The 19,364-nt window shown below is 48.5% G+C and overlaps 1 protein-coding gene across 1 annotated transcript in view; it reads right to left on the bottom strand.

The window, feature by feature from the left end:
- Positions 1 to 1,471: 1,471 nt before the first annotated feature.
- The window catches only part of LOC141057129 (lysine-specific demethylase 8-like), a 51,978-nt gene continuing 34,085 nt past the window's right edge, over positions 1,472 to 19,364 (bottom strand). Inside the window, exons 5-8 of the mRNA XM_073553675.1 lie at positions 3,567 to 3,614; positions 2,085 to 2,234; positions 1,774 to 1,866; positions 1,472 to 1,672 (exon numbers count right to left, since the gene is read on the bottom strand). Coding sequence (XP_073409776.1) covers positions 1,508 to 1,672; positions 1,774 to 1,866; positions 2,085 to 2,234; positions 3,567 to 3,614 — 456 coding nt within the window. The 3' untranslated portion in view covers positions 1,472 to 1,507. The remainder of the gene's footprint in view (positions 1,673 to 1,773; positions 1,867 to 2,084; positions 2,235 to 3,566; positions 3,615 to 19,364) is intronic.

The raw sequence follows: 19,364 nt of genomic DNA, 5'->3' as shown, positions 1-19,364 counted from the left end.
TCCCCGGAGATGCGTCTGGTTGGGGAGTGAGTCGCATAATGAAGCTGCCCCTTATCAGTTCTCTTCCACCATTACAGGCCACTGCGGTCACAGCTCCACAATGGGTGAGACCAGATATTAGCAGGTCATTGCAATCAGCCGCCGATGTGGATCATCTCCTGATGTGGAGCAGGTGTCACCCCCAATACTCCGCACATACGGGGTACAGGTCACAGGTCAGGGAAGCAGTCAGCGAAGCCATCGCCTGTGTTACCCTTCTGGGCTCTCAGCAGCTCCAGGTCGTCCCCTCATCGTACAATCAGCGTCCTGTACGATAGACATTGTAGTAAAGATCCCTGTGATGGTGACAGGAGCCGGGAATAGGGGGAACAAGCTCCCGCAGCAGATTTATCTTCCCGCATATACAACGATGTGCAGATCGGGAGGACGACGGCGATGATCTCGGGACCTCCTCTCCGCTCTTCCCCGGCATCTCTGCTAGTGACAGCTACAGACGGTCGGTGGAGATATTGGAGAAGGAGAAGCGACGGAGGAAGCGCGCTCTGCTGTCTGGTCAGGGGCGGACACTGAGAGCTTGTGCCCCCCAGTGCAAAAAGCGTGTCTGGGCCGCCTTCCTTTTATGGAGACAAAGCTACATATATACAGTTGTGCCTAAAAGTTTTCATACCCCAGCAGAATTTTTTCTTTCTTGGCCCTTTTTCTGAGAATATGAATGATAACGTTTTGGTGTTTTCTCCACTAATGGTTAGTGGTTGGGGGAAGCCATTTATTGTCAAACTACTGTGTTTCCTGTTTTTAAATCATGACAACCCAAAACATCCAAATGTCCCTGATCAAAAGTTTACATACCCCATTTCTTAATACCGTGTATTGCCCTCTCTAACAGACAGCTTGAAGTCTTTTGTGGTAGTTGTGAATGAGGTTCTTTATTTTCTCAGATGGTAAAACTGCCCACTCTTCTTGGCAAAAAGCCTCCAGTTCCTGTAAATTCCTGGGCTGTCTAGCATGAACTTCTTTTCTTTAGCCCACAGTTAGTGGCCAACACATCAGCACCCTGGAAGTACATTGTTGGGGTAGGAGTAATAATTTTTGGGCCATTGTCACAGCAACATTTTAATGATTAAATAGCAGCAATGTGAGCTGGCTCCTAGTGCCTGCACTAAAGAGCAGGTTCAGCCCCTGAGCCCGCTCCATACACCCACATATATGTGTATGTCACAAATCGTTAATGGATTAATTCTGAATTTCTGCTGTAGGTCCTCTTGTACAATACATATGATTTGCCATAGGTAAGGCTGTGGTGTATAAACATTAGGCCTCATTCAGACAGGAGTATTGTACCTGGGTTTTACTGTCCTGGTTTCATTCGGCTTGGGCAGACTCCCTGTGACTATATGAGCCTGAATGTGCACATTTATGATGCACAGGAAAAGGACACGTAACTATAAGATGACAAAGGCAAGGGGGGCGGTTATTTCATTAAATGCACAAATAGGAAAGTTTATTGTCAAGACCACCAAAAACTGACACTAAAACTGATATCCAGAGCCTTGACATAATGCCACCATTTCACCGGGATGAACAGGATCTGCCCCGGGCACAGGATACATTCTTGATAAGCTGCCTGAGCAAAGTCAGGGAACTGGTCTGTATCTGGGTTGTCAATGTCCACCTGCGATGGAGAAAAGGCCGTGATCAGAGCTGTAATATAAAACTAGAAAGTTATTGGTGGTGGTCATGGTGGAAGAGGAGGAGGTGGTGGTGGTCACCTACCTGGCTGGTGTTGTGGAGAAGAGAGCTATCGAATGGGTACAGGCGCTCCGTCTCACTCACCGCATATAAACGGAGATACTTCCTTCCTACAATCTGTAGCACAGAAAAAATATACAAAAATCAGGTAAGAGTCAGCTGACTGGTATCGGCACGTTCCCCAGGCCAACCAACGCCCAGCTCGGATCACGGTGAGCAGCCACAGTAATCAACAAAAAAGGGGAAGAGTGATCCAGCTACAGATGGAGGTGGCTAAAACTTTACGAGTTATGGAAAGATAGATAGATAAAAAAAAAAAAAAGTTTGGAACCCACCTGTGCCAGGAAGTTTTGCTGAGGGTCCTGATGAAGTGGAGATACAGTCCCTGCTGGCCCAAACCAAGCATTGATGGTGATCTCCTCTTCATCTCCTTCCCCGAGGCAGCAATAATCCGGAATACTAATATCCTCCTTAAGTTCATGTATCTGTTCAGACGACACAAGAAAAAGTCACAACGATATCTACAACTATCCGTCTGCAATCTCCGAGCAGTGCCAAAGGGGTTTGATCTCTCCATAGAGATCTGGTCATTGTGGAGATTTGGTCCAATATCGTAGACTGATCTGCTCTCATGTGTCTGTGCTCGATTTCATATTTTAAAAGGTTTCCTAGAAAAAGGTTATTCCCATCTTCACAGATCGTGCATATAAGCACATTTGCGATTTTCCATTTATTGAAATTTTCAGTTGTTCCAGAGATATTAATATTTTTCTTTATAGGTCGTTGCTTAGGAGACTGACCACCACTGATATCTAGCTCATTAAGCACGGTGCTGAAGATTGCCAGGATTCAGAGGTAACAGCCAGCTCGCACGATCCCAGCTTGATTTAAAGCAGAGCCTACAAGTTCAGCTAGCAGTGGTGGTCGGTCGCCAAGGCAACCGGCTGTAAACAAAAGAAGAAAAAAAAAAAACTAACTATCTATCAAGAACGGCTGAAAACTTTAACAATTAGCAAATTGATAGTGCTTGGAATTACTATCTGACAATAGCCATTAATGAAAAACTCTTAGCCCACGTTCACACTGTGAGTATTTGTAAGTCAAAACCAGGAGTGGAACAAATAGATAATAAGTAGAATAGAAGTACGTCACCACTTCTGTATTTATCACCCACTCCTGGTTTTGGCTTACAAATACTGATGTAAAATACTGACCAAATACTGAACGTGGCCTTAATGTTATTACAGTATTGTGCAAACATATGAGAAACCAAATTCTCATAAAAATTAAAGAAAAAAAAAAAAAAACAACACTTTATAGAAATATTCTGGGAAAATAATGGGGCTCTCTTCACCCATGATCTGGTGTCTCTTGCGCCTGCACCCAGAGCTGCCGCTGCCGTTGTTGAACTGACAGTTATCAGCAGGTCTTGCGATTATAAAAGTCACAAAATTAAAGAGACTTCAGTTGCCTTTAACCCAAAATCTGCCATCTTCTTACCAACTTTGTACAGAAAATTATGCAAGAGGATAAAAGTTTTCCAGTATTAGAAAAACATGATCAACTTCTGTCTAAAAACAGCGCCACCCATGTCCTGCAGGTTGTGTGTGGTATTGCAGCTCTGCTTCATTTATAGAGCTGGGCTGTAGATGGGATGACGCTGGTTTGGACAGAAGGAAAAATGTTTTTTTCTAATCCTTAACAAGCCATTTAACTATGAAAAAGCGATTGCTCCCTGCCCCAGCCGTCGTGGTCCTGTCTGCTGGGACTTGGACATCTTCCATATTAGGATAATAAAAACAATTAAATCTAATTACCTGTTCAAACAGTTGATGCTGAGCGAGGTATCCCCTGCGGGCCGGCTCCTGAGAGCAGACAGCAATGAATCAGAGCAATTACAACACAGACCGGTCACACATTTATTATTGCATTTGGTCCGGGGTTTGTCTTGGAGGTTTTTTTTTAATGGAAATAAACATTAAAAGGGTTATTCACTACTAGGACAACTCCCTTCTTGATCTAAATGTTGGGTGCCCATATAACAAGAGAGCTTACACTTACCTCCCGTGTCGGCGCCGTTCCAGCGGTGTCAGCACCCGCGGTCCCGGAGCTATCATCCGGCGGCCCAATCAGGGCTGGTGTCACTGTCCCCACCTTTGTGCAAATTAAAAATGAAGACGTCAGAGATCAGCTGCAGCCCGGACTTCCTCTTCATGTTCAATTCGACAGAAGGCGGAGACAGTGACACCAGCGCTGATTGGCTGCAGGACACCACCTGTCATGCAAATGAATGAGAGCTCCAGGACCGCGAGTGCCGACACCGCTGGAACGGCGCTGGCACAGGAGGTGAGTATAAGTGTCTCTATTTTCTCAGGGCCAAACATTTCGATCAAAAAGGGGATGTTATAGTAATGGACGATCCCTTGATGGCTACATTCCAAAGATGAGCTTTTTGGCGAGTTTTTGATGTTGCAGAAATTCTGCAACATTTCTGGACCCATTAAGTAATAAGTTTGTGGGAACGTAGCCTAACCCCTTCGCGACCAGGCAATATTTACGCATTTTGCATTTTTTTCCTCCCATTCTGCCAAGAGCTTTTTTTTTTCTTTTTTTTCGTTTTCCTCTGTCAAATGACAGGTTGTTTTGCAGGAAGAGATCTAGTTTTGTTCACTATACAATAAACAAGAAAAAGAAAAAATCCAAATGCGGCAAAACAGTGCAAAACAACAACAAAAAAAAACACAAAAAACATAATTTGCAATTGCTTTTTTTGCATTTTTTTTTAGTCAATCATTTGTTCTATATAGTGCCATCCAAAAGTATTACAGAATAGCCAACATGGGTGCTCCAGCTGGCATGATAACACATTGGCTCCCTGCAATTGTGTTATTAAGGGCCTGATTACTATAGAGGTTACATACACCCTGGCACAGAATTTGTTTCCCACTTATTTCTTTCATAAATAAAAAGTGAAGCAGTCTAAACAGTTTTCATTAAAAATTTTCTACCATTTTGCTGCGGCAGAGAGTCAGTAAGCCCTTTATCCAGCTGATAGAGTCGCAGAAAAAGAAACAGGTCAGTCAGATCTACTGCTCGGTTATGAACACTCTGGCCTATCCCCTTCGAAGTCTGAGCGTTGGGCTGTTATAAAACTCAGGCCAGTCCATCCACAAATCGGAAATCAGGTCAGACTTGAGAATGCTGCAAATGTGCTCACCTGGACCAGAGGTCTGTGTGAAAAATAGCACCAGATCTAGAACATAGACTTAATATTAAATCTGTGTGTGGGCAGTTGTCCACAAAGAACAAAAAAAGAAAAAAAAACAAAAAACATCAGAATGGATACCAAGATATAGCAGCAGCGAGAGGGTTGTACGCAGATCTCCACAGAATGGGCAGAAAAAAAAGCTTGTACAGAGTCAGAGAAGGCAGAGAAAGCACAAGGAGAGGAAATAAGCGCAGAAAATAGACTGCTGCCATTTGAGATATAGAAGACAACAGCACCCTGGATCCTCACAGATCTCATACCCAGCCTGTATTACTGGGAAGGACACTCCCACAAAAGAAAAACCTGAAACGAGTACAATGCTAAAAACTGAATGTGAGGAGGTCGGAAAATTAAAAAGAGTGGGAGTAACAAAGTGCTGCTGAAGAATAGGAATAATCCAGGGTATCCTTACAAGGCCTTCTATAGCTTTTAAAGTTGTTTTTTTATATATATCATTCATCTCTATAGCAGACCAGTACTGTATAATATTAATTATTTACACTTATTTTGTATCTCCTAGCCATTACCTAGCATCTTCCTTCTGTTGTGTCGAGTGAAGTCCTGCCACATCATTTTTTCTTTCCTCTGGTTTTCTGCAGTCTATTATTTTATATTTCATAATTAGGGGATCATACAGAAGTTAGATGCCCCCAAGTCAGGGACTCCCTGTATTGTTACCAATGAACTTGACACCTGCAGTTTTCAGCAGACCTTTGTTATTCCCATGCTTACTTTTTAATTATCTTTGGATCTAACTGCAGCATCCTTAACCTGACCCGCTTAGGCTATGTTCACACACTGAGTTTTAGGGTTTTTTTTCAAATGCAAATTTTAAGCTGCTTTTTACAGTATCAATATGGTATTTGCAGGTACGCAGGATGCAGTGACGAGTCTTAATAGCTGTCTACAAATATCTCAAGAGCTGTCACATTGTAGAAGGATCATCTTTATTCTCATTTGCACAAGGAAAGACTAGAAGCAATGGGATGACACTGAATGGGACGAGACACAGATTAGATATTAGAAAAAACTTTTTGACAGTTAGAGAGATCAATGAGTGGAACAGGCTGCCACGAGAAGTGGTGAGTTCTCCTTCAATAGAAGTCTTCAAACAGAGGCTGGACAGACATCTGTCTGGGATGATTTAGCGAATCCTGCTTTGAGCAGGGGGTTGGACCAGATGGCCCAGGAGGTCCCTTCCAACTCTACGATTCTATGATTCTATGTCCTATCCTCAGGATAGCAAAATAGCTTAGTTACTCACCGATAACGGTGTTTCTCGGAACCCATGACAGCACCACGGAGAGAGGGGGTCCGCCCATCAAGGACAGGAACCTACAGACAAAAGAGCGGCACCTCTCCTCCGCCCCCAGTTGGTTACAGAGCATCAGAGGGTCTCCCAGTTAATTAACAACAAAAGTATATACATAACATTATAATTTGTATACTTATAGAGAAGCCTCGTGTCTAAGAACACACTCTACACACATTAAATCGTGCTCACCGCACACGTGAAAAAAGGGGGGGAATTAAGCGGGTGCTGTCATGGGTTCCGAGAAACACCGTTATCGGTGAGTAACTAAGCTATTCTCCCTCACCCATGACAGTACCACGGAGAGAATTTCAGAGATTGGTAGCTTAGGGAGGGACCACTCCTGCTGCCGTGGTTCACCCGTCAAGGACAGGAACCCAACTGGGGGCGGAGGAGAGGTGCCGCTCTTTTGTCTGTAGGTTCCTGTCCTTGATGGGCGGACCCCCTCTCTCCGTGGTGCTGTCATGGGTGAGGGAGAAAAAAAAATGGAGACAAAGACTAAGCTAATGATGGTATGCACATGCCAATAGACAATAAAAAAACCTTTATTTCATATAGAATACAATAAGCTAAAAACATTTAAAATACAAACAAAGAACCAATGACCCAGACACCCCCAAAAAACAGGTAATGAAAATTTGTAAATCCTAACTGCCCTAAAGCAGGGGTCCCCAACCACTGGTCCGCGGCCCAGCACCGGGCAGTTGCAGTGCCCTTGGGGAGCCAGCGGCGGTGCAGCAGCTGATACTCACCTAGCGGTCCCTGTCGGGGCGGCGGCTTCATCCAGTGCTGAGCGGTCAAGTGTACCGCTCATTTAAGGTCATGAATATGGACGCCACTCATCTCCCATAGGCGTGGCGTCCATATTCATAGACCTTAATGAGCGGTAGCATGTGACCGCTCCGCAAAGGAGCTGAAGTGCCGCGAGATGCAGGGAGGGAAGTTCAACGATGTGAGGGTAAGTATGATGGGGGAGCCGAGCGGAGCCATATATACAAGGGAGGGAGAGTGGGAGCAGAGCCATATATACAAGGGAGGGAGAGTGGGAGCGGAGCCATATATAAAAGGGAGGGAGAGTGGGAGCGGAGCCATATATAAAAGGGAGGGAGAGTGGGAGCGGAGCCATAAATACAAGGGAGGGAGAGTGGAAGCAGAGCCATATATACAAGGGAGGGTGGGAGCGGAGCCATGCACACAGTATGGGACAGGGGAGCCATGCATACAGGATGGGAGGGCGGGAGCAGAGCCATGTATACAGGATGGGAGAGCGGGAGCAGAGCCATGTATACAGGATGGGAGAGCGGGAGCAGAGCCATGTATACAGGATGGGAGAGTGGGAGCAGAGCCATGTATACAGGATGGGAGAGTGGGAGCAGAGCCATGTATACAGGATGGGAGAGTGGGAGCAGAGCCATGTATACAGGATGGGAGAGTGGGAGCAGAGCCATGTATAAAGGATGGGAGAGTGGGAGCAGAGCCATGTATACAGGATGGGAGAGTGGGAGCAGAGCCATGTATACAGGATGGGAGAGTGGGAGCAGAGCCATGTATACAGGATGGGAGAGTGGGAGCAGAGCCATGTATACAGGATGGGAGAGTGGGAGCAGAGCCATGTATACAGGATGGGAGAGTGGGAGCAGAGCCATGTATACAGGATGGGAGGGAGGGAGCGGAGCCATGTATACAGGATGGGAGGGAGGGAGCGGAGCCATGTGTACAGGATGGGAGAGTGGATGCAGAGCCATGTATACAGGATGGGAGAGTGGGAGCAGAGTCATGTATACAGGATGGGAGGGAGGGAGCGGAGCCATGTATACAGGATGGAAGGGTGGGAGCGGAGCCATGTGTACAGGATGGGAGAGTGGGAGCAGAGCCATGTATACAGGATGGGAGAGTGGGAGCAGAGCCATGTATACAGGATGAGAGGGAGGGAGCGGAGCCATGTATACAATGATGGGAGAATGGGAGCAGAGCCATGTATACAGGATGGGAGGGAGGGAGCGGAGCCATGTATACAGGATGGGAGAGTGGGAGCAGAGCCATGTATACAGGATGGGAGGGAGCGGAGCCATGTATACAGGATGGGAGGGAGGGAGCGGAGCCATGTATACAATGATGGGAGAATGGGAGCAGAGCCATGTATACAGGATGGGAGGGAGGGAGCGGAGCCATGTATACAGGATGGGAAAGTGGGAGCAGAGCCATGTATACAGGATGGGAGAGTGGAAGCGGAGCCATGTGTACAGGATGGGAGCAGAGCCATGTATACAGGATGGGAGGGCGGGAGCAGAGCCATGTATACAGGATGGGAGAGTGGGAGCAGAGACATATATACAGGATGGAAGAGTGGGAGCAGAGCCATGCATACAGGATGGGAGAGTGGGAGCAGAGCTATGTATACAGGATGGGAGAGTGGGAGCAGAGCCATGCATACAGGATGGGAGAATGGGAGCAGAGCTATGTATACAGGATGGGAGAGTGGGAGCAGAGCCATGTATACAGGATGGGAGAGTGGGAGCAGAGCCATGCATACAGGATGGAAGAGTGGGAGCAGAGCCATGTATACAGGATGGGAGAGTGGGAGCAGAGCCATGTATACAGGATGGGAGAGTGGGAGCAGAGCCATGTATACAGGATGGGAGAGTGGGAGCAGAGCCATGTATACAGGATGGGAGAGTGGGAGCAGAGCCATGTATACAGGATGGGAGAGTGGGAGCAGAGCCATGTATACAGGATGGGAGAGTGGGAGCGAAGCCATGTATACAGGATGGGAGAGTGGGAGCGAAGCCATGTATACAGGATGGGAGAGTGGGAGCGGAGCCATGTATACAGGATGGAAGAGTGGGAGCAGAGCCATGCATACAGGATGGGAGAATGGGAGCAGAGCCATGTATACAGGATGGGAGAGTGGAAGCAGAGCCATGTATACAGGATGGGAGAGTGGGAGCAGAGCCATGTATACAGGATGGGAGAGTGGGAGCAGAGCCATGTATACAGGATGGGAGAGTGGGAGCAGAGCCATGTATAAAGGATGGGAGAGTGGGAGCAGAGCCATGTATACAGGATGGGAGAGTGGGAGCAGAGCCATGTATACAGGATGGGAGAGTGGGAGCAGAGCCATGTATACAGGATGGGAGAGTGGGAGCAGAGCCATGTATACAGGATGGGAGAGTGGGAGCAGAGCCATGTATACAGGATGGGAGAGTGGGAGCAGAGCCATGTATACAGGATGGGAGGGAGGGAGCGGAGCCATGTATACAGGATGGGAGGGAGGGAGCGGAGCCATGTGTACAGGATGGGAGAGTGGATGCAGAGCCATGTATACAGGATGGGAGAGTGGGAGCAGAGTCATGTATACAGGATGGGAGGGAGGGAGCGGAGCCATGTATACAGGATGGAAGGGTGGGAGCGGAGCCATGTGTACAGGATGGGAGAGTGGGAGCAGAGCCATGTATACAGGATGGGAGAGTGGGAGCAGAGCCATGTATACAGGATGAGAGGGAGGGAGCGGAGCCATGTATACAATGATGGGAGAATGGGAGCAGAGCCATGTATACAGGATGGGAGGGAGGGAGCGGAGCCATGTATACAGGATGGGAGAGTGGGAGCAGAGCCATGTATACAGGATGGGAGGGAGCGGAGCCATGTATACAGGATGGGAGGGAGGGAGCGGAGCCATGTATACAATGATGGGAGAATGGGAGCAGAGCCATGTATACAGGATGGGAGGGAGGGAGCGGAGCCATGTATACAGGATGGGAAAGTGGGAGCAGAGCCATGTATACAGGATGGGAGAGTGGAAGCGGAGCCATGTGTACAGGATGGGAGCAGAGCCATGTATACAGGATGGGAGAGTGGAAGCAGAGCCATGTATACAGGATGGGAGAGTGGGAGCAGAGCCATGTATACAGGATGGGAGCAGAGCCATGTATACAGGATGGGAGAGTGGAAGCAGAGCCATGTATACAGGATGGGAGAGTGGGAGCAGAGCCATGTATACAGGATGGGAGAGTGGAAGCGGAGCCATGTGTACAGGATGGGAGAGTGGGAGCGGAGCCATGTATACAGGATGGGAGGATGGGAGCAGAGCCATGTATACAAGGATGGGACAGGGGAGCCATGCATACAACAGGGGGAGCCACATAGAGCTGGACAGGACGGGGGGAACCACACATACCTTTTCTGATGATAAGAAAAATTGTAGTGGAGTACTGTACATGCTGATTATTTTCTAAAGTGCTCAATGCTCCATTTCCTTGTAGGTTCCAATCATCATTAGCAGTGATGGTCATCAGTAGAAGTAGCCCGATTCTCCCACTGAAACAGAGAAACAAGCCAGGTGCTCCCACTCATTCAAAACCTATGGTGAGTTGAGTCACATTATAAATGTTATAATTAAACGATAAGTATGCACTGCTAAACTACAACCGCGTCCATAGCCCCGCCCCCTTATGACCAAATCCCCGCCCCTGTCACACCTCCATCCCCGCCCTGCCGGGCCATGGAAGAATGGTCTTGCTTGAAGCCGATCTCTGGTGCAAAAAAGGTGGGGGACCACTGCCCTAAAGCATGTGGAACTAACCACAGAATGAAATTGCCTAGTGTAAAAGACGCCCAAGAATGGTTATACCATGGCTGAAATTGCAAAGTTGCAGTGGATGCATAATGAGCAAATTAGAACCACCTGACACAGGTCAGAGCAGCAAGAGTCCCAAAGGGGTTGAAGAAAGGGGGTGGTAGGCAGGCCCCACGCGTATCGCTGCTGCGACTAGCGACTTCGTCAGGGGAAGCGAGTCCAATATTGAAAAGAGTAGGTTTAAATACCTGTACCAGTGATCAGCGATGCACAGCAAAGACACCTGGAACTCGTGGACGCACCAGCGTTACAGCTGTATCGCTGGAAGTAATAATCAGACATCCTAACAGCAGCACATGCGCACTGTATGACACTGGTCAGAAAGTTTATCATGGTGGCCATAGTAACGGCCGCACGTGCGCATATCATGCCACAGACTGCAAACAAGGCTGCCTGCAAAACCAAAGGAAAAAACAATGGGTGTATATAGCCTAATGAAAATAAATAAGTAAAAAAGCAAGTGCATTAAATAACATAGGGTACTTGGTAAACACTATTTTGATCAAAAAAAGTATAAAGCTGTCCGCCACGGCAAGGTGTACCCATTTGAGACAGCAACTACACTAACGGTTAAAACCTACCTAGTGTGAATAGTGGCAGAGTCTCTGGGTCCCAAACGGACACCCAGCTTCAGAGGGTCTAAGTGAACTACACAGCTCAGTAGAAAGGAGGCCATACCCTATTTGTACTGAATACAAAAATGCTGAAGAAAAACCAAAAAAACTGAACTGGAGTAAACTTGAATGACATGCATGATGTAAAAGCATGTGCACACTGGCCATAAAAGCAAGCAAAACCAAAGGAAAAAACAATGTGTGAATATACCCTAATGAAAATAAGTAAGCAAAAAAGCAAGTGCATTAAATAACACAGGGTACTTGGTAAACACTATTTTGATCAAAAAAGTAAAGGTTTTAACCGTTAGTGTAGTTACTGTCTCAAATGGGTACACCTTGCCGTGGTGGGACAGCTTTATACTTTTTTGATCAAAAAAGTGTTTGCCAAGTACCCTATGTTATTTAATGCACTTGCTTTTTTACTTATTTATTTTCATTAGGCTATATACACACATTGTTTTTTCCTTTGGTTTTGCTTGCTTTTATGGCCAGTGTGAACATGCTTTTACATCATGCATGTCATTCAAGTCTACTCCAAACAAGGCTGCCTCCAAAGACAAAAATATGGACAGACGCAGAAGTTTATTTGTAGTGGTCCAGGTAACGGCCATGAGAAAAAAAAAAAAGTTTATATAAATGTAGGAGGCCGGAATCACTGCTATGCTGTCACCGTCGCAATAGCACATGCGCGCTACGTATCAATGGCCCAAAGATAGTATCAGCCATGCTTACACTGGTCAGAGATTTTACTGTGGCGGTAATAATGGTGGCCGTGCGTGCGCACAAAATGCCACAGGCGGCAATCCATGACCCAAAGGTAGTGACAGCCGTGCATAGACTAGTCAGAGCGTTAGCTGTAGCGGTCATAGCAACGGCCGCACAAAAAGTCACAAGCGGCAAGCAGGGCTGCCCCCAGAGCAAAAATCCAGAAATGCTCAGAAATCTGTGCATGATGGCCCAAGTGATGGCCATAATAACGGCCTCAGGTGCGCATGAAAAAATAATAAGACACCAGGGTCGCAGCTATGTCATCAAGATGGTAATAAGTTGAGCATTGTGATACCGCAAGTACCGGGTATCGGCCGATATAGTTCCGATACTTTTAGCATATCGAATACCGGAATCGGAAGTTCCCATAATGCTATGAGCCAGTTTGATTTGATTCAGCCAATGACAATCCTCAGAAGTGTGGGCACATCCTGTTAGGCATGTAGGCATGTTAACTAATGGCATGGCTGTGATTGGCTGCTGAAATGATGTCATGATGCACTATAAAAGCCGCCGCCATTTCTGGTCACTCTGCTGTGAATTCCGTTAGGGACAGGCTGCTGTTCAAGACTGTGAGGGACAGTTAGAGATAGCGATTTTCATAATCATAGTGTGCTTTACCCCAGGCTACATAATCCACCACTGTAGCTTTCTTTCGCCCTGCAGCAGTGTTCACAGCTGTCTGCAAGGACTGTGTGAGTGCAGCTCACGCTGAGTAGTGTGTCCTGCAGCCACGTCTGGTTGTAGGCCGCTCAGCGTGTGTCACTGCCTCATACATATTTTCCTTTTTTTGCTGCTCATTTTTTCATTCTCCTATTAGTGTGCACTGTGCATCCATCCGTATCCATATACGTTGGTTGCAAACACTATAGGAGTAGACAGCGGAGCCTCTCTGCAGCCTTTCAGTGCTAGTGCCCAGTTTGCTGCACTGTTCACGGCTGTCTGAGAGGTCTCTGTGTGTGAGTGCAGCTCACGCTGAGTAGTGTGTCCTTCAGCTACGTCTGGTTGTAGGCTGCTCAGCGTGCGTCACTGCCTCACACATATTTTTCTTTTCTTGCATCTCATTTTTTTTATTCTCCTATTAGTGTGAATCCATCCGTATCATCTACATTGGTTGGTTGCAAACACTATATAGGAGTAGATAGAGGAGCCTTTTTTCTGGCTTGTGCCCTTCAGCTGCAGCCAGATTAGTATTACCCTAATTTTTGGAGCCTCATCTTTTGCATTGTAGGTTACCCTCCTGCATTGTAATAGCTCCAAAAAGTTTGTGATACTATCGCAAACAAATCTTTGGTCACATCCTTTTAGTATTTAAAAAAAAATCAAAAACAAAATAAAGTTCACCAAACACTCCATTTGATAGTTGTGTAGGCCACATTAGCTCCACACACACACTTCATAAAATTAGTGTTTCTTATACCTGTTACCAGCTGTTCAGGAATAAGCACACTAAGGCCCCCCTTTGTACTTTTCTGCCTATCTTTGTCAGTCTACCAAGATGAAGAAGGCAGGGAGTAAGGCACGTGGGTGTGGAGTTTCAGCAGGGAGAGGACGTGGGGATTCTGCAGGGAGAGGACGTGGGGATTCTGCAGGGAGAGGACGTGGGGATTCTGTGCCTGCTGCGGACACCAGTGAGTCAGCATCCCCAGTTTTAGCAGGCAACAGTACTTTATGCGCAGCTTTGCAGGATCTCGCCGTACCCCACTGCTGCGGGAGGAACAAATTGAAGCCATTGTCGGATGAATGGCAGCTAACACATCGACTTCAATGACTTCCATGTCCTCTCAGGGCCAGAGCACTGAACAGCAACCATATGTCTCTTCACCACCTGCAAAAGTGCCCAGGCAGTCAGAGAGCCCTGGACAGGAGCCATCACAGTCTCTACTTCTGTTCTCTGAATCTGTTGGCTTGGAAAGAGGGGGCCAGCCAAGCAGCATTCAAGAATGTGAAGAAGAGGGAGTATGCAGTGATGCGCAGCTTCTTTGTCCCTCTGAATCTGAAGAGGTGGGTGGGCCAGTGCCTATGGTTAGCACACCTCAGTACGCATCAGATGATGACGAGACTCAGGTGCCACTTTCTGGTGCGTAGGGTGCTGGCGAGACAACCCAGGAGAAGCAGGTGTTTGAAGAGGGGAGTGTAGATGATGAGGTCCTTGACCCATCATGGCGTGAGGAACAGGAAGGTGGTGGGAGCAGCTCTGAGGAAGAGATTCCCCGAACGGCCAAAACGGGAGGGAGAGGGAGGGGGCAGACTTGTTTGCCTGTAGCCTCCACTTTGGCACCTGAAAGGAGCATTCCTCTTTCAAAAGCCAAAACGGGCGCTCCCAAGACTTGCAGTGTGTGGTCCTTTTTTGACAGTGTCAGATGACATTTGCTTTGTCAAATGCAAGCTGTGTCATCAGAAAGTCAAGAGGGAAAAATGTCAGCAACCTCAATACCACAAATATGTGGAAACATGTGCGGACCAAGCACGAGGTGGAGTTACACAGACACACTGAAGACGTAGGCCAACGTACAGCACCACCTACCACCTCTTCAGCTCATGTTGAGGCCTCTTCCTCCAGCTCACACACAGCTGGTTCGGCTTCCTCACAGGATCGCCAAGGAAGAACCTCTGGCACTGTTGTCCGGAGACCCAGTGACATTCCACCCACAGCAACACGTTCCCAGTCATCCTCACACTCCCAGGCCACTCTACAGCCATCGGTAGCACAGGCATGGGATAAAAGGCGGCCATACTCGGCAAACCATCCCCGAGCACAGGCTCTGAATGCTGGCATTGCCAAACTACTGGCCCTTGAAATGCTCTCATTCAGGCTGGTGGAGACTGACACATTCCGGAACTTCATGGCATTGGCAGTCCCACAATACACCGTGCCCAGCCGCTTTTATTTCAGCAGGCAAGCCGTCCCTGCCCTGCAAAAACATGTGGAGGGAAAACTAAAACATGCGCTACTAAACGCCGTCAGTAGCAAGGTCCACCTGACCACCGATGCGTGGACCAGTAACCATGGACAGGGACGATACCTTTCCCTCACTGCCCATTGGGTCAATGTTGTGGAGCCGGGTACAGATCTGGAGAGTGGCGCTGTACGTGTTCTGCCAACTCCATGGATTGCAGGAATCCAGTCTGTACACTGACTCCTTCTCCTACTCAAGTTCCTCAGAAACAGCGCTGCAGGAGCCTGTTAAGACCGATATGAGCACAGCCGTGGCCAAACGTCAACAGGCCATACTCAAACTAATTTCTTTGGGGAATAGAAGCCACACAGAGCGGGAGCTCTGGAATGCCATCAAGCAGGAGAGCGACGTGTGGTTTGTGCCAGCGAGTCTCCAGCCGGGCTTGGTAGTGTGTGACAATGGCCGAAATCTGGTGGCAGCTCTGGGCCTAGGCAACCTCACTCACATCCCATGTCTGGCACATGTGCTGAACTGGTCGTGCAGAGCTTTCCGAAGGACTATCCGGATCTTGATGCACTGCTGCACAAGGTCCGCATAGAACACTTGCGGCGTTCCAGCACGGCAAGATCGCGCCTTGCTGCTCTGCAGCACTGATTACGCCTTCTGGAACATCGCATCATATGTGACCTACCCACCAGGTGGAATTCAACGTTACATATGTTGGAACTGTTGTGTGAGCAGCAGGCAGCAGTCATGGAGTACCAGCTGCATCAGGCGCAAACAAGTCACACTGTGCGCCGGTCACACTTCAGCACCACTGAGTGGGCCTCTATGAAGGACATCTGCCACGTTTTGCGTGCCTTCGATGATTCCACGCGGATGGCGAGTGCAGATGATGCACTAGTCAGCATGACTGTCCCCCTTTTCTGCCTGCTTCAAAAAACACTGCAAGCACTAAGGGAGGAGGTTTTAGAAGAGGTGGAGGATGAGGAGTCACAAATGCCATCTGCTTCTGGACAGTCTGCGCTACGTGGTTCCTCACAAAGGCCTAGGCAGGGGACACTTTGTGAGGAGGATGAGGACGAGTCAATGGAGGAGGAAGACATCTCTCCAGAGGAGGGAGGTACACAATGCTCTAGTCAGTATGTACAGCGAGGGTGGGGTGATGCAGAGCAGGCAGAGATGACAACGCAAGAAGGGGACAGCATTTCTTTGGCAGTTGGGAGTCTGCAGCACATGGTTGATTTCATGCTGCAGTGCCTGAGAAACGACCGCCGCATCGCCCACATTCTCAACACGACTGATTATTGGGTGTACACCCTCCTAGATCCTCGCTACCGGGGCAACTTACAAAGCCTCATACCACCGTTGAAAGGGGAGCGTAAACTGCGGGAGTACCAAGACACACTGGTGCAGTCCATCATGTTCTCCATTCCAACCGACAGCAGTGCTGCTAGTGCTTTACAAAGCAGCTCTGTGCATCGAGGCAGTGGAGGAAGCTCTGCACAAAGAGGGAGCAGAGGCAGCGTCTCAGCACAAGGCAAGACCACAATGGCCCAAATGTGGCAAAGTTTTGTGTGTCCGCCACAAATGTCTACAAATGTTTACACCATCACAGACGGCTCCAATCAGCAGGAGGCAACGTTTCGTCAGATGGCGACAGACTACATGTCTTGCCCTGTCAGTGTACTCCCAGATGGCTCTTCCCCCTTCAAGTTTTGGGTCTCAAAGATGGATACATGGCCAGAGCTTAGCCAGGAGGCATTGGAAGTGCTGGCTTGCCCTGCTGCCAGTGTATTATCGGAACGCGTCTTCAGTGCCGCAGGTGGTGTACTAACAGACCGTCGCAAGCGACTATCCTCCGATAACGTTGACCGGCTTACCTTTCTGAAAATGAACAAGGCCTGGATCTCGCTAGAATTTGCCAGTCCTCTACCAGAATAAATAATTGGTTGGCAAGAGTATCCAGGTCTCCTGTTGTGTTCATGTTTCTACCACCTGAACTGTAATCCCTGGGCTTTAACACAGCCAGTTGTCGCTCAGAAGTGCCGTCTGCACAGAGAAAAACACTAGCTCCTGTGTTAGTGGGGTTCAATAACGCCATCTGCTCCCCTGCTGTGTGGACGGCAAAGTCTCCTGCTCCCTCCACAATTGAACTACTACTGATTTTTAACCGTGCTCCACTTAGGCCTCTGGCTCCACTGTCTCTAGTATTTCCCCTGGCCTCCAACCCCGCCGGTTGCTGCTCTGAAGTGGCGTCTGCACAATCCACACTTGTTCCTGTGTTACTGGGGCTCAGTCACGTCAGTTGATCCCCTGATGTGTGTCCGGCAATGTCTCCTGCTCTGTCCACACTCCCATTACTAGTAATGGCAATGTCTCCTGCTGCCTCCACATTCAAAAACCATCAGGCCTCTGCCTGCTCCATGCTTGATCCCGGGCTCCAACAACGCCAGTTGGTGTTCAGAAGTGCCGTCTTCACAGAGAAAAACACACTAGCTCCTGTGTTAGTAGGGTTCAGTAACGCCAGCTGCTCCCTTGCTGTGTGGACGACAAAGTCTCCTGCTGCCTCCAAAATCACACTACATCTTATTTTCTACTTGCTCCAAGTTGGCCTCAGCCTGCTCCTTGATTGATCCTGGGCTTCAACACAGCCAGTTGTTGCTCGGAAGTGCCGTCTACACAGAGAAAAACACATGCTCCAGTGTTAATGGGGTTCAGTAACGCCAGCTGCTCCCTTGCTGTGTGGACGACAAAGTCTCCTGCTGCCTCCAAAATCACACTACATCTTATTTTCTACATGCTTCAAGTAGGCCTCAGCCTGCTCCATGATTGATCCTGGGCTTCAACACAGCCAGTTGTTGCTTGGAAGTGCCGTCCGCACAGAGTGAAACACTAGCTCCTGTGTCAGTGGAGTTCAGTAACGCCAGCTGCTCCCCTGCTGTGTGGATGGCAAAGTCTCCTGCTGCTTACACAGTCACACTACTACTGATTTTTAACCGTGCTCCACTTATGCCTCTGGCTCCACTGTCTCTAGTATTACCTCTGGCCTCCAACCCTGCCAGTTGCTGCTCTGAAGTGGCGTCTGCACAATCCACACTTGTTCCTGTGTTACTGGGGCTCAGTCACGTCAGTTGATCCCTGATGTGTGTCCGGCAATGTCTCCTGCTCTGTCCACATTCCCATTACTAGTAGTGGAGCACGGTTACAATCAGTAGTAGTGTACAACCGATATAAAACTTGCTTCAAGTAGGCCTCAGCCTGCTCCATGATTGATCCTGGGCTTAAACACAGCCAGTTGTTCCTCGGAAGTGCCGTCTGCACAGAGAAAAACACATGCTCCAGTGTTAGTGGGGTTCGGTAACGCCAGCTGCTCCCCTGCTGTGTGGACGACAAAGTCTCCTGCTGCCTCCAAAATCACACTACATCTTATTTACTACTCGCTCCAACTAGGCCTCAGCCTGCTGCATGATTGACCCTGGGCTCCAACATCGCCTGATGCTGCTCAGAAGTGTCTTTGGCATGGGTACTCCCTCCTGCCCAGCCTGGTTCCAGCATGCCTGCTGTTTCCGGGTAGTGTCAACGTCACTTTGCCACCAATACATAGTCCTGTCGTGTTGCGGTGGGGTTTGCCGAGTATATGGTGCCTGCCGTTTAGGTGCTTCCTATGTGGGCTGCGGGTTCTGGTAATAAAGGCTAGTTCCGTAGTGCCAATGGGACAAGCACCTCCTGTTGGACTGTGGGTTTCGGTAACTGCGGCCTGCTCGCGGCCTTGCAACTTTGTTTATTCTGGGTACCTTGTGCTACCCATCCGTGTTCCGGCACCGTTAGCTGGTTCTCGGCAGTGCCTTTGGCCTAGGTGCCTCCTTCTCGGTATCCGAGTTCCAGCAACGTCAGCTGGTCCTTGGTAGTGCTTTGTAGCACAGGTACCTCCTGCTTATTAACCATGTTCCAGCACCGTCAGCTGGTCCACGGTTGTGCCATTGGCTCTTGTTCCTTCAGCTGCCACTCTGGGTTCCAGCACCGTCAGCTGGTTCTCGCTAGTTTTATTGACTCTTGTAGCTTCTGCTACCCATCCGGGTTCCAGCACCGTCAGCTGGTTCTCGGCAGTGTC

The sequence above is a fragment of the Dendrobates tinctorius genome, unplaced genomic scaffold (genome assembly GCF_039654945.1).
Source record: "Dendrobates tinctorius isolate UK_male_01 unplaced genomic scaffold, ASM3965494v1 ptg000202l, whole genome shotgun sequence".
Taxonomy (NCBI): Eukaryota; Metazoa; Chordata; class Amphibia; order Anura; family Dendrobatidae; genus Dendrobates; species Dendrobates tinctorius.
Note: the sequence above shows the minus strand (reverse complement) of the source record. Positions and strands in the feature narration are given on the sequence as shown.